General features: G+C 39.6%; 1 protein-coding gene across 1 annotated transcript in view; it reads left to right on the plus strand.

The window, feature by feature from the left end:
- The window catches only part of si:dkeyp-14d3.1 (transmembrane protein 132C), a 145,016-nt gene that overhangs the window by 65,625 nt on the left and 64,594 nt on the right, over positions 1-14,797 (plus strand). The window contains exon 3 of the mRNA XM_030737571.1: positions 2,999-3,145. Coding sequence (XP_030593431.1) covers positions 2,999-3,145 — 147 coding nt within the window. The remainder of the gene's footprint in view (positions 1-2,998; positions 3,146-14,797) is intronic.

Below are 14,797 nucleotides of genomic sequence, written 5' to 3' on the forward strand. Positions count from 1 at the left end.
CATAACAACATGGAGTGGTAAATAATTTTTTTGATGTAGCTACTTTTCCTCCTCCTGTGATTACATGCCGTTCCAAAGTATTTTAATGACCAGGATCTTTTTGCATTCCTTCAAAGCAAATACATAATAGCCTCGTAGCCAACACTGTGGACGATGAGTCTTTTTAAAATTCCAGATATATTGTATTGTGACTGCTTTTTGTTATGAGCTACTGCTCTTACTGCAGTGGCACAAAAAAAAAAGTATGAATTTTATTATCTACAAAAGTGTGATGACAATATAACAAGCAGCAGAGCTGGTACTGTATGCCTGTTACAATTTGTATTTATCTATTTTTTTGTGCAATTTGTGGCATGAATACCTGTGAGTGAAAGAAATACTATAAGGATAAGATTCCTCACAAGGGCACCTTGTTGATTTAAGTACTGCATATATCTCTACGAGTTTACAGATTTTACAAATAATGTTAATAATAATAATAACCTGAAGAAAAGGATCGTAGAAGGTGCCACACAACTGGGCCCATTATTATCCTCCAGTTTTGAGTAGTAAAAGAATCAAACCATGTGGTTATTTACATCTCTGTAGTGTTAATTCACTAATCTTCAGTCATCTTCCTTTGCTTGATCCACAGTTGGATTCTTAATACAGGCTGCACAATATCAGTTAAATAATAGGTTGACTCCCACACATGTGGGGTGACAACTTGTTGTGTTCCATTAACATGACTCATAGAAGATTGCTCCTCATGTAAAGACCAAAGGAATGAAACCAAATAAATCCCACCTGTGGATGCAGCGTCACTCCCTGCAAACGTGTAGTCAAGTCAACATTATTTATGTAGCAGATTTATGCAAAACAGGTTTTACTAAAGCAATATGGAAATTCAAATTACAAAACAGTAAGAGAAAATAATTAAAGCTATAGAACATGATTATGAATAAGGGCAGCACAGTGGCGTGGTCTTAGCACTGCTGCCTCTCAGCAAGAAGACTGGGGCCTTTCTGTGTGGAGTTTGCAGGTTCTCCTCATGTTTGCGTGGGTTTTCTTCAGGTTCTCCGGTTTCCTCCCACAGTCCAAAGACCCTCAGTTACTGGGGTTATATTAATTGGTGAATCTAAATTGCCCATAGGTGTGAATATGACTGTGGATGTTTGTCTGTCTCTCTGTTAGCCCTGCGACAGGCTGGTGACCTGTACAGTGTGTACCCCGCTTCTCGCCCTATGACAGCTGGGATAGGCTCCAGTCCTGAGACGACCCTGAAAAGGATAAGCGAAAGAGAATGGATGGATAACTATGAATAATTAAAGATAATACTATTCACAGAATGACATTGTTGCAAAGGCTAAACAGCAATGGCGAGTGTTTGGCTGAGATTTGAAAACTGTTAGAGTTTCAGAGCTGAAGCTTCGAGGGACCGATTGGCTGCAGAAGCCAGTCTGGAACTGTTAACAGCTGCTGATCAGCCGGCCTAAAGATTCAACAAGGAGCATAAAACTGTAACATCTCTGACAGATACAGTATTTAGGGGCAAGCCCATCCGAGCATTCACATGTGAACAAAGGGATTTTAAAATGAATCCTAAATTGCACAGGTAGACAGTGTAATAATGCCAAAGTAGGTGAAATATGTGTGTGCCAATTACCTACACATTCACTCTCTCGCAACTGACTGGGAAGAAAACAGACTGCTTATTGACTTGTTGAAGATTGCCTTTTATTCATAAACCTGCCATTTGTCAGTGGAGCTTACAATTCACTGTACTCTGAGCATGGTTTGAAAAATGGCAAACTATGATTGCATTGTCCGAAAAAAGTGTGGCATCTGATCTAGACTGCACATGTGAATTTGTAGAAAAATCTATAAATGTTCTATATGGTCTCATCTATATGCACACATCTCAAAGGGAAGCAGCTGGCAGAAAGACATCAAATTATCTTCGAAACACAGCAACACAAAGAAATATTATTTTATACACACACACACAAACACACACAGACACATGGAGTGTGCACACTCACACAGAGTTCCCTTAAGTGTGTTTATCTTTGTTCCTATAGACAGATGAAGAATACCATCTGTCATATTACCCATTTCACTTCTCACATATAACTGCCCTCACAACACAAGACGATATTACATCAAAGAAAGAGGATTGACTGAGGAGGGCCTGTATATTCATTGGCATAGAGACATGCAATTGCATTTTAAAGTGCAGTAACAAATTCAGGATGAAAGCAAAGCCCTATCTTTGGTCTCATCTGCCAACCTGGTATGGATTGGATGGGGAAAGTGATTGGGCCTTCTGTTATAATTTAGTCTTCTCCTCAATCTTGGAACTTTGCTGCCACTCTCGCATAAAATCGCACGGGGCTGGGGCCATGTTATTGATTGAAACATTAGCCTAAATTTATTTTATGTCAGCACTTTTACCTTTAAATCAGGCTCTGTACAGCGGATGTGCTTTATAATATGGGTTACACTCAACAAAGGTTTTCATTTACTTTATGTTCTTTTATTTCCTTTGGGCATTTTTTCATTCTTTGTAGCCCACTAAGCCAAGGACATTGATGCTGTAGTTTTGCTGCAGTCAAAAAAAACCTTTTTATAAAATTTTCTTTCAGAGTGCGAGGGAGTGAATCTATTACTGATGGAGGCAAAGAAGGGAGAGGAATAGCATAATGATACGGTCACATCCCACTTGATGTTATAGCAAACAGCACATTTACCACAGATGGCAGATCCCAGTGAGGTTTTACGTTGTTCATTTTGATACATTTTAAATCAAATCCCAGTGAGGGTTTAGCACATATGCACACCGACACTCTTTGAGGATGCGCAAACATGAAATAAGACGCATTTTTACAACTGGTTGAAGGCAAGATGATGCAGTGCGTGCACGAACATTAGTGGAGAGAATGACCAAAAAAAAAAAAAGATCCATCCAGTGACTCGTACATATACATTGATTGGACATGTTTTGTTTTTTTCTCCACAGAGTGAAGTTAAAAGAAGGCGTGACGTTTCTTGGCGCCCGTCCCAGCAACCCCACTCAGTGGATAGTCAGTCAGGATGTGAGAAGTGAAGGCCACCGAGTTGTGACTCTCCACTGCCGCAGGAAGGAGTCCAGCTACGATCAGCAAAGGTCAGCCCATACATTGGTTTTCTTCAAAAAGAATACATCAATTTGTGGGCGAATGGCTCCTTAGTGACCTTTGTCTAGTAAAAATAATAAGATATGAATGAGATAAAACACTTGTAAACATCTTCATGACCTTCAGTGACAAGACAGTGGATGACTGTAAGACTAATGCTTTTCCTCACTGACAACAGTTTTCAGCATGTGTATTTTTTTTTTTAATTTATGCATAACTACTGAAATCAATTGCCTGATTTCACATTAGCTGCTAAAAGGGTAGTTGTCACTTTTTGTGTACGCACAATTTGAGTTAGTAACATCAGTTAGATGGCTTCACTGGGCTTATCTCCAGGATGATTTTTTTTTTTACTGCCGAATTTAAAAGTTGCTGATCATCCACATTTAGAAGGAGGCGCACAGCCACCGTGTGAATGGTTATTTAAGCGATGTTCTCTTTGCTGAAATGACACACTTGACTTGACAGAAAGGCTGTGTCTGTTGACACAACTGTGGAGGGAGAAAAGTTAATCAACTATTGCAACATCCCGTATTCTCTCTCTCTCTCTCCCCTCCCTCCCTCATGCTGTCATTTTGTTTGCATACTTATTTTCTCTGCTAGCAGGCCTCAAAGTTGTTTTGGTCATTTCCCATCTGCATTCACATCCTTAAACTAATCTGGCAGATAGGAAAGTGATTGCCAGCACAAGGGGGGAAAAAAAGGTTGCTGCGTTAATTAAGTGCTGATTGAAGGCCTTTGTGCAGTTTAATGGTTTTTCCTTCTTGGATCAGGAAGTAGTTTTAATAAATCTAACTTTCTAGTGACAGGTGTAATTTTATGGATTAGAGGCAGATGTGAAGCTGGGAAAGGCTTACTTATTTGCTCTTAAGCTTTCGTTCCACTTAGCAAATTCTAAACCACTCCCTTAAGAAAACAAGACTCCTGACATTGCAACTGCAACTTTATAATCAAAGTTGTGCAGGGGTTATTTAAGTGTAGAGCAGTCCGTGAAACATGTGTAATTTAAAGCTGCTGGTCCAGTGATTTTTTTTTTTTTTTTTTAGACATGCTGCTATTAGTGGATCATTACAAGGAATGATTGTAGGCTAACTGCAGTGTTACAACACATAAAACAAAGACAGCTGTGCGTGCCTTTGAATAGCCGTAGCTTTAAAATTAGGAGCATCTAATAAATATCTTCTTGTGTCATTGTGAATCTGCACAGCTACATAAAGACCAAAAGCTGAGTCATGCTGCGTCTGTTGCAGATGGTTACACTCAGATCTCAGTGGCCTGTTTATATGAGGATTTAATATTTGTACTTCTCAGAACAGGCAGTACATTTTTTGGACTTTATTAACAGCCAGTTTCAAACATGAACTGCCCCAAGAACTCAAAGTCGCCTCCGCACTGAAAAAAGAAAAACTTTTTAGATGTTCCATTCAGCTGCATAATAAGTTTTGACAGCTCAGTCTTATCATTATGTTTGTATCTGTCTCTAAATCCTATTTTTACTCACATAGAAATAATGGTGAGAACAGCTCAAGCTAACATGTTTGTTATCATGACCGAATAAGATATTAAACACAGACGCTGAAACAAATAAAAGCTGAAAATTATTTCTGTTTTTGGAAGTTTTTGCCAGATTTTAAATGTGTTGCTCTAGAGTTCATCTTGTATTTGCAGCAAATCAGTTCAAAGAAAATATTACAAGCCCAAAATTACTATGGCATTTGTGCCTGTGACAAGTGCATGCAAACTTCTGATCACAACTGTTGTGGCGGTTGGCAGTTCAACAAGGAGAGAGTGAACAAGATTTATTGATAATACAAATAGTTGTTTGGCAATTAGACTCCGATGGCCCATTTAAGCTGAAGGGAATCCCAGTAGAGATAGGAAGTAGGCAGGACACTGGTGGTGGAGACTAAGATGGAGGCTTGGTAGGAGCTCTCGGGTGGTGAAGTGGAGGTGGTGGGTTGAACAAATGAATCTGAAAGGGAGAATGACAGATGAGCAGTGAAATTTAAAGTACTGTACACCGAGCAGAGGCTGATTGACTCAAGGAAGGCAGGAAGAAAGATGATTGGACTAGCAGAGATGAGGTCAGTATTGAGTTTGACAGCATGGGAAAGTGGAGATGATGAAAAAAGAAAAGAGGCCAAACACCTGGGAAAGAATGTGGATGAATGATTTCAGATCTTTCTTATTGAACTTATGCCTAAGCTTCATTTTACTGAGCGCTCATTTACAGTCAAATGTTTAATGTGGAACTTTTGTACTTTTCCTTATTTTCAGTCAGTGTACTGTTAAAATAGTTGATGTTCATATTAGGGATGGCACGATACCACTTTTTTTAACGTCCAATACTGATATTTTACATTTGGATATCTGCTGATACCGATACAAATCCGATCTTTTTTTTAAATAAACAATTGTTTTTAAATGCCTGGATACATTTTACATAAGTCAACAGTCTCCCACACAGAAAAATCAAAATCTTTTAGTTGTCCCACATACGAGACTAACAGACAACAGAGCTAACTAGCAGTAGCTAACTAGCTTGCCTCAGCAGAGGTGTTCTTAGTGACGTGAAGAGCATAAGAACTGAGGGATGACTGTGATGACGGGGTATATATGTGCCAGTGGGGCCGCAAATATGTCATTACAGGTCATTTGCCTTGAAGGTGTGAATAGATGTGTCTTCAGCAGGACATGCAGGGACGTGATGTCCCATACTATATGTGTCATACAGAGTGAATCGACTGAAGGGAACTTTAAATTAGAATAATAGGTCCACTTTAAAGGTGGCCTGGGAACCAGCTGAATCCTTTGGATGCACAATGCCACATGTTTTGTAAGATGATTTGTTATAGGTCTAATTATTGTAGGTCTAGTAAGCATTTTGGCCTACAGCTGTGGATAACACCCCTTGGAAGTCAAAACTGACCTGAAAGGTTGCACACTAATTTGCATTTGTGCATTTGTGTGAGGCTAGCTTAAAGGCATTTTGCTATAAAATCACTTTTCTTGAACTTGAATTTTTAAGAAGTCTGTCAAAGTTTGTCCAACTGCAATCTTGGCCTTTAAAACTCATATTTTCATGCACCTAATATACTTTGCTTTTGGGTCTAAACAGAGCTATGGCAGCCTAAGTAGGATTGAGCAGGAACACTTGGCAGCTGGCTCCTCCTTCCCTCCAGAGCTGTTCTCCTCTTTTATGCAGGTTTTATTCTCCACACTATTTCACGACCTCACCATCTCTGTCCCACACATACGCATGCTCCATTACAGTGGTAAAATCATGTTTTATTGATTTACTAAGTGAAGAAGCCAGAGACAAGAGTGAGCATATCTAGTCTAATCCCGGCTGTTTGGTCCATGTACATTGGGCTGCTCCTTAATCCCCACAGCTGTCAAAGTCACTTCACAGAGAAGACCAAAGAGGCCCCATGATGGCTATACAATGCACAATGCTCCAATTTTTCTTTCGTCTGGTCCTCCCCACTCACAGTGTTTTCAATGAAGCTCTTTTAAAAGGGGATTAAACATTGCTATCTCATCTGTTGAGCTGCCATTCAGTCTGCTTTCGTCTCTCCGCTGCTTCCATGAGGAAGGGAGGATGAGGAACGTGAATGCTATAGGTCGAATGAGTGAAGATCCCATTTGCATTTTAAAGTTTGTTTTTGAACAACAGGATGTATACATGATTATCCAAATATGAGTTTAGTACAGGCATTCAGTCATTAACTTCCCTAATCTCCGGAATCTCTGGAAAGCCTTTCTTCTGTTTTGAATTGTAATTTTTCTCATCTTAAGAAAAATCTCTGTGTAGGTTACAGTTTATGATTTAGCAGATTTGACAACACTAAACAAAAATATGTTTCATTTACTAACAAAGTGCTTAGAACAGTCATATGTCTCAAAATGTGTTTGTTTGTTTGTTTTGACTTACAGTTTTACCCTTTCGTGTGTTATATGTCTGATTACACACAGTCACATACTTTAACCATCAGGAGGCAGCCGGAAAACAGACACAACCGTTTATCAATAGAAGACAAAGTTGAAAACGATCTAAAGATTAAACAATTATTATGTTCACCATGGTGCACTCTCAAACATTTAAGACAAACATTTAGACTTTTGTTCAATGTTTTCAAGTTTTCCATTGAATTTAAAAAATTCATTTTGAAATTTAGGCTGGCAAGAGTGGCTCAAGTGGCGAATTAATGATTTACACTGTCACTCTGCTTTGGACTGTTTCCTGGACTGAAGTGTCTCTGAATAATGTCTGTGGGGCTGCTAATTGAAGCCTGTATGTATATTTGCCATGATGGGGCTTCAGATCCAATGTGTGCATGAGAGCACAGCATTACAAATGGTGTGTCAGGTGTACACTGTGTGCTGGTTCAGCCAGTCGCTTTAAGCTGCTCCCCCTGGCCAGCTGAGTCCCTACTTTGTACACATTCACACCTGATGCTCTGACCACCACCTGACTCTCTGTGAGTACACATTTAGAAAAAACATGAAAAAATTGCTTATACTCAAGCTTTGGTTTATGTATCATCATCTGAGTTAAGGCTAAAAATCATATATAAATATTTGTTTTTTGCAGGATTCATTGGATAATATGATTTTTGAACTTTTTTCAGAAGTTGTCAGACGTGACTCCAGTGGTTTACACATTCGTCTAATAAGCCTAATAAATAATCCCAGGATCGATCCTGGGAGGAGACACAAACCCCTCTGGGGTTGTGTATGGAAGGGCATCTGGTGTAAAAATCTGCCAAATCAAATATGCAGAGTTACCTGCTGTGGTGTTGTGAATAAGGGAGCAGCTGAAAGTAGCTATTCTTCTCAGAAGTTGTTGAATTTGATCAAGAGGAACAGCTGAATCTGTACCACAGCTTTGCCGGCTGAATTTTCCTATGGAAATGCAGACCTGCACACTTATCAGCATCTAGTCTAATAAAAGCAATAGATGACAGCCTTTCATAAAGAGGTGCTACAGTGTGAAGATAAGTTGTGGTTTTAACTGGAAAAATAATTATATATAAATAATAATAATTTCTCCCTTAAAGGCACCAAAGGAGAAGCTGTTGGCAGGTCTTTCCAATTCAATGAACAAACAAATAAATAAATATGTGTACGTGTGTGTGTGTGTGTGTGTGTGTGTGTGTGTGTGTGTGTGTGCGCGCGGGCACGTGCGTGCGTGCGTGTGTATGTGCGCGCGCGTACGTGTGTGTGTGTGCGTATGTGTGTGTGTGTGTGTGTGTTGTGTGTGTCTTAACACACACACACAACACACACACACACACATCTTCACACATATTGCCATGAAAAGAAAAGAATCAGATGTGCCCCAGTCGACACACATTACCTTAAAGCTCAGTACCTAAAGAGTTTGTAAGTTAGTGGTTTCCTATTGCTATGTTGAAGCCAATACAAAGCCAAAGGGGTAAAAAATGAATAAAATGTCCTTGTCAAGAATTCAGCTGACAAAACCCGTGCAGTTTGGCCTGAAATGAGAAGAGTGCTTTTTCCCTCTGTACAAAAACAAGGATGCAAATTTTTGGTAGAAAAATATGTCACTTTTCTCACTGCATACATCAGATGTGCCAGGCAGCAGTAACAAGGAGAACAGGTTTGGTTCCTTTGTTCCTTTTCTATATTTCTCTGCTTTTTGTTATTTGTCATCCTGTGTTCTTAATGAATAATTGATATACTGTAAGAAGAATGATTTTCCTTTCATACACACAACTTCTTGTTGAGTTTATGAGCCTGTGTGATGGGACATGACAGTATTGGATCTTAAGTGGGCATTTATGGCTTCATATATATGCAAATTATTTTAACCTTACATCATCCATTGAATCGAACGCCCCTTCTTTGACAGGTTGAGATTTTAAGGTGATGGGGCTACAGTGTGTCAAAGATCATCATCAAAGTCCAAATAAGTCCCCATAGAAAAAGACAAAAATTCCTATGTGGAGTGCATTTTATTGGGTGTAATGCACTCTGGTGGATTGAAAGGTTTACTTTGTCATCATTAAAGGTGAAACCATTCAAAACAAAAGCAGTCCTGCTTCTTCAGCATGTCATAAGGCATAAGTGGGTAACTTAGTAAAAGTGCCATGTCTGGTCCTTGGTTGTTCATTATGACTGTCTGGGCGCAGCTGTATCTCTCTTAAGATCCACAACTTCATTAATCCCCTACACCACACCACACCCAGCCGGGGGTCGGCAGGCAGTCCACTCATTATAGCCACTTCACAAGGGAGCCAGTCCAAGTAGCAGCAGGGTGCAGGAAGAATATACGATATATCTAAAAATCTTGTTCAGTTTAATAATGGTCACATCGTATCCTGTTTTATAGTCTCTGAATCAAATTTGCATAGAGTTTGGATTAATATAATTAAATTCAGCATACATCCATTTTGCTATAAAGAGACATGACTTTTCCACTAAAGCGGGCTTGTAAATCTCATCAGTGTGAATACTTAGGATCCTAGAGGGAAAGAAATCACACAGCTGTGTAATAACAGGTGAGATTTGGCAGCGACCCCACAATTTATCTCAATTTCTAGAGTCTAGAAAACCTTTAAAACAGGATTATTTATTGTTTGTGTCATTTATTGCAAAACTGGAATGAAACAAAGGCCTCAAGATAGCTGTTGTACTCTTCTAGGCCCCCGGAAGAACATTAACCATGCTCTTGTCTTTTTTGGGACTTCAGAGTCTATGTCTCTTTCTCCAGACATGTGAAAAAAGTCTCTCTCTCTCTCTCTCTCTCTCTCTCTCTCTCTCTCTCTCTCTCTCTATATATATATATATATATATATATATATATATATATATATATATATATATATATATATATAATTTACAATATAAACTGATTGGTTGCAGTGGTGGCATCCTATTATAGGATCATGCTCAAATCCAGTGAGCTCTTAAGGATGATCCGTTCATTAACTGTAATTTCCCCATTGGGGGATCAATAAAGTATCATCATATTCATTCATCATCATCATTCACAAATTTTTGCAAAGGCAAACTGCATGGCTAGGTGCTTGACTTTATACAGCTGTGGCAATCGGACTGGAAACACCTGAATTCAAAGATGGAAAGGTGGCCACTGGTGTGAATATCTCAATCAGAATCAGACTTCATGAGGGTGGCCTGGGTGCCCGACGTCCTCTAGTGGGCCCTGTGCTCACTGCCCAGCACCGTGGAGCCCGAGTGGCATTTGCCATAGAATACCGGAATTGGCAGCACAGTCCACCACTGGCACCCTGTGCTTTTCATAGATGAGAGCAGGTTCTCCCTGAGCACATCTGATAGACATGAAAGGGTCTGAAGAAGTCATGTAGAATGTTATGCTGCCTGTAACATTGTTCAGCATAACCGGTGTGGTGGTTGGACAGTTTTGGTCTGTGGTGGCATATCCATGGAGGGACACACAGACCTCTACAGCCTAGGCAGCGGTACCCTGACTGCCATTAGTATCAGGATGAACTCCTTGGACCCACTGTCAGGCCCTACACTAGTACAGTGGGTCCTGGGTTCCTCCTGGTGCACGGTAATGTCCAGCCTCATGTGGTGAGAACATGCAGGCAGTTCCTGGAGGATGAAGGAATTGATACTGTACCATTGACAGGACCCCATGCTCACCTGTCCTAAATCCAATAGAACACATTATGTTTTGGTCCATCCAATGCCGCCAGGTTGCACCTCAGACTTTCCAGGAGCTCAGTGACGCCCTAACCCTTATACTAACCTTAATTCATATTATTGTAGGGTCTTTACCTCACAATATAGAGCACCTTGAAGCAACTGTTGTTGTGATTTGGAGTGATTTAAATAAAATTGAATTGAATTGAACTGGTCCAGATCCCCAGGGAGCATGCCCTGACACTGTCAGGCATGCATACACGCATGTGCAGGCCACACAAACTATTGCTTACCATTTTGAATTTCTGCATTGAAATATCTTCTAAGTTTTTTGCACAAATCAAGTTTTGTTAGGGTTCAGCAGTCCTGGGAATGAGCCACATGTCGTAGGCTTTATCCTGTATAATGCTGCATAAATCAAGGCTGAAATGAAATTGCCTAATTACATTAGGGGCAAACGGGAACTTGACAGTCCTTATGCTAACACCCTTAATAATGACTCAGCCCAATTCTCAGTGGCTTCCATTTACTATAAATATACTCAGTCACTGGAGCCTCATTGATAGCATTTACCAAAATACACTATTCCAAATTTTGGTTAATCTCTTAATTATATAATTGGCATGTGATCAGTAGTTATCTGTGACAGCCAAAGTGTCATTATTTTTAATGAGCCCCCCCCCCCCCCCCCATCTTACTGTAAGATGGGTGGAGGAACATTCAAACTGCTTTTAATGGGAGACATGGTTTCCTTTATTACTACTAGAGCAGAGATTTGGCATATACTATGCCCCCCACCCCCCATCTGACACACACACACACACACACACACACACACACACACACACACACACACACACACAGCCAGATGATTACAATAGACAGCCTAGATTACATTTGACTGTTCAGGCTGGCACCCTGTTCAATTGCCAGGGAAACAATATTGGGACTGCACTTTTCCCCCCAGTTCACCAACAGCTAGTAATAAAACTCAGTGAAGAAGATTTTTATCTGTACTGTATACTGTACATCTACACCAAATGACCATGAAAATTTTCAGGTAAGCCTTGTAAAAATGTGGAACTTATTCACACAGTACATTTCACTGGCTTTAAATGGTATCCTGAAAAGGGGTGTGGAGATGTATCTCAGTAGTTCAGATTCTCTCATATCATCACACCACAGTGGATGCCATCTATCAAAATTTTGCTTTTGGCCAGCATCATGTGGTAGAGTCTGTGCAGACAAGAGACAGATTGAGGTTTGAATTCCAGAATTATAAAGGTTTATCAGTGGATATCCTGCTCTTAGACATTAATCCCCTCAAGGATTAGAATATGGTCTCCACTATTTGGAGGTTTGCTGTAGTTATGAGGATTAAAGCTATTAATACTGCTTTCTTAATATAACAAGCAAAAGTGCTTTTTTTAATGGAGGTAAACACATCTTTATTTTTCCACTTTTTTCTAGCTCTTTTACATTTAATTTAATTTTAGTACAGAAAATTGAACACTTTTAGGCAGGAGGGGGAACGGGGTATTGTTTTTCATAGGTTTGTCTGTATTTCTGTTTGCTTGTTTGTTTTACGATGTTACAACAAAACTACAAGTCCAATTCATACCAAATTTGCATAAAAGATGGCCAGTGACCCCTAGATCACCTGATTAAATTTTTGCCATAATTGGGTCAAGTTGAGTGGTGAGAGGTCAAGTTTTCTGAAAATCTTGTGAACGCAATAACTCTGGGTGATGTCACGTAGGATGTTCAAATTCACACCATAGATGCAACTACTAAAAATCATAGATGAGTTGGAATCTCGGCGACCTTGATACCTTGACCTCAGGGTAAGGGTCAAAGGAATATTGTGAGCTTAAGACCTATGTGTTATCTTGGTGATTAAATGTTTGGAGACTGACATGTTTGTGAGACAGACAACATTAATATCAGCTTAAATGTCTGCTGGGGGCAGGGTTTGTTGTGCCTGGTACCACTTGTTATCTTTTTATTGTTGCTGTGTTTCCTTATTAAACTGACCAAACAACTGCACATCATTGGACTACTTTCAGCTTTCAATTATTCTGCTTTTTTTTAATTTTATTTTTTTATCAGTGATGAATTGCAGTCAGGATTTAGAGTGCCTCCCAGTACAGAAACAGCATTAGTGAAGGTTATAAATGATATTCTTATGACCACTGACAGTGGACTCATCTCTGCTCATCCTGTTAGACCTCAGTGCAGCATTCGATATCATTCACCACAAAATATTACTACAGAGATTAGAACACACTGTTGGTATTAAAGGAGCTGCGCTGCAGTGGTTTCAGTCATATCTATGTGATAGATTCCAATTTGTGCATGTACAGTAAATGGGAAGTGTTCCTCACACATAAACATAAGAGTTCCACATCGTTTCGTGCTGGGACCACTACTTTTTACATTATACATGCTTCCCTTTGGCAATATTAGAAAACACTGCATACATATTCAGTGCCATGCAGATGATACCCAGGTTTATTTATCCATGAAGCCAGATGACACAAATTAAGGTCTGGATGACCTCTAATTTCCTACATTAAATTCAGATAAACTAAAGGTTTGTACTCTTTCCTAAACATCTTAGAAACATGGTGTCTAACCAGATATTTACTTTAGATGGCATTACCATGGCCTCCAATAACACTGTGAGGAATCTTGGAGTCATTTTTGATCAGGATACGTCCTTCAATATAGACATTAAACAAATATATAGGACTGCCTTCATTCATTCATTTGTGCGATATCTCTAAAATTAGAAACATCCTGTCTCAGCGTGACACTGAAAAACTAGTTCATACATTTAATTACTTTTAGGTTGGACAATTGTAATTAATTATTAGCAGATCACTCTAGAAGCTCCATGAAACACCTTCACTTGATCCTGAATGCTGCAACGAGAGTATTGTCCGGGACCAGAAAGAGAGAGCATTTTTCTCCCATATTAGCTTCTGTTCATTGCTCCCTGTTAAATTCAGAACTGACGTTAAAATCCTTCTCCTCACATACAAAATCTTGAATAATCAGGCCTCATCATATCTTATTAAAGACTTCATTGTGTGTTATTATCCTGACATACTGTGATGTCTCCGCTTAACTGTGGGGATAGGGTTCTTTGGATCATACTCAGCATTTCTTTTCCTTTAAACACAGCAGGTCGAGTTGATGCCAAAGGGCTTGATTTTGATTTCATCTGACCAAAGCACTTTCTCCTAAGCCTTCTCTGAATCATTTAGATGTTTACTAGCAAACTTAAGATGGGCCTGTACATGTGCCTTCTTGAGCAAGGGGACCTTGAAGGCTTAAGATTTCAGTCCATTACAGTATAGTGTGTTACCAGTGGTGTTCTTGGTGACTGCAGTCCCAACTGTCTTCAGATCATTGACAAGCTCCTCCCATGTAGTTTTTGGGCTGATCTACCACCTTTCTCATGATCATCCTCACCCCATGAGGCAAGATCTTACATGGAGTTGCAGGCTAAGGAGCAGCTGGTCATTTTATATTTCTTGCATTTCTGAATAATCGCACCAACAATTGTCACCTTCTCACCAAGCTTCTTGCTGATGGTCTTACAGCCCATTCCAGCCTTGCAGGTCTACAATCTTTTCCCTGAGGTCCTTTGACAGCTCACTTCACTCAATGACATTCAAATCTGCTTATAACTTTTATGTAGTGTGTTTTTTCTTTCTGTCTCTCTCCATTAAAGTTAAACTCCCATAAAAATTTAACTGTTCATTTCTTCTTAAGTGAACAAACTTCCAAATTCAGCAGGTGAACCAAAAATTATTTCCCCCACTTTACTCGTGGTTCCTAGAGTTTCCTAAAGTTGAATGGGAGGCAGAGCCTTCAGCTTTCAGCATTTAAATAATACCCACCCCCATCCCCACAGTATTTCTTACTTTTTTTGCCCAAAAACAGTCTGTGCCTATGGAGAAGAAGGCTGGCTTATGCAGGCG

Source organism: Archocentrus centrarchus, chromosome 9, assembly GCF_007364275.1.
Source record: "Archocentrus centrarchus isolate MPI-CPG fArcCen1 chromosome 9, fArcCen1, whole genome shotgun sequence".
Classification (NCBI taxonomy): Eukaryota; Metazoa; Chordata; class Actinopteri; order Cichliformes; family Cichlidae; genus Archocentrus; species Archocentrus centrarchus.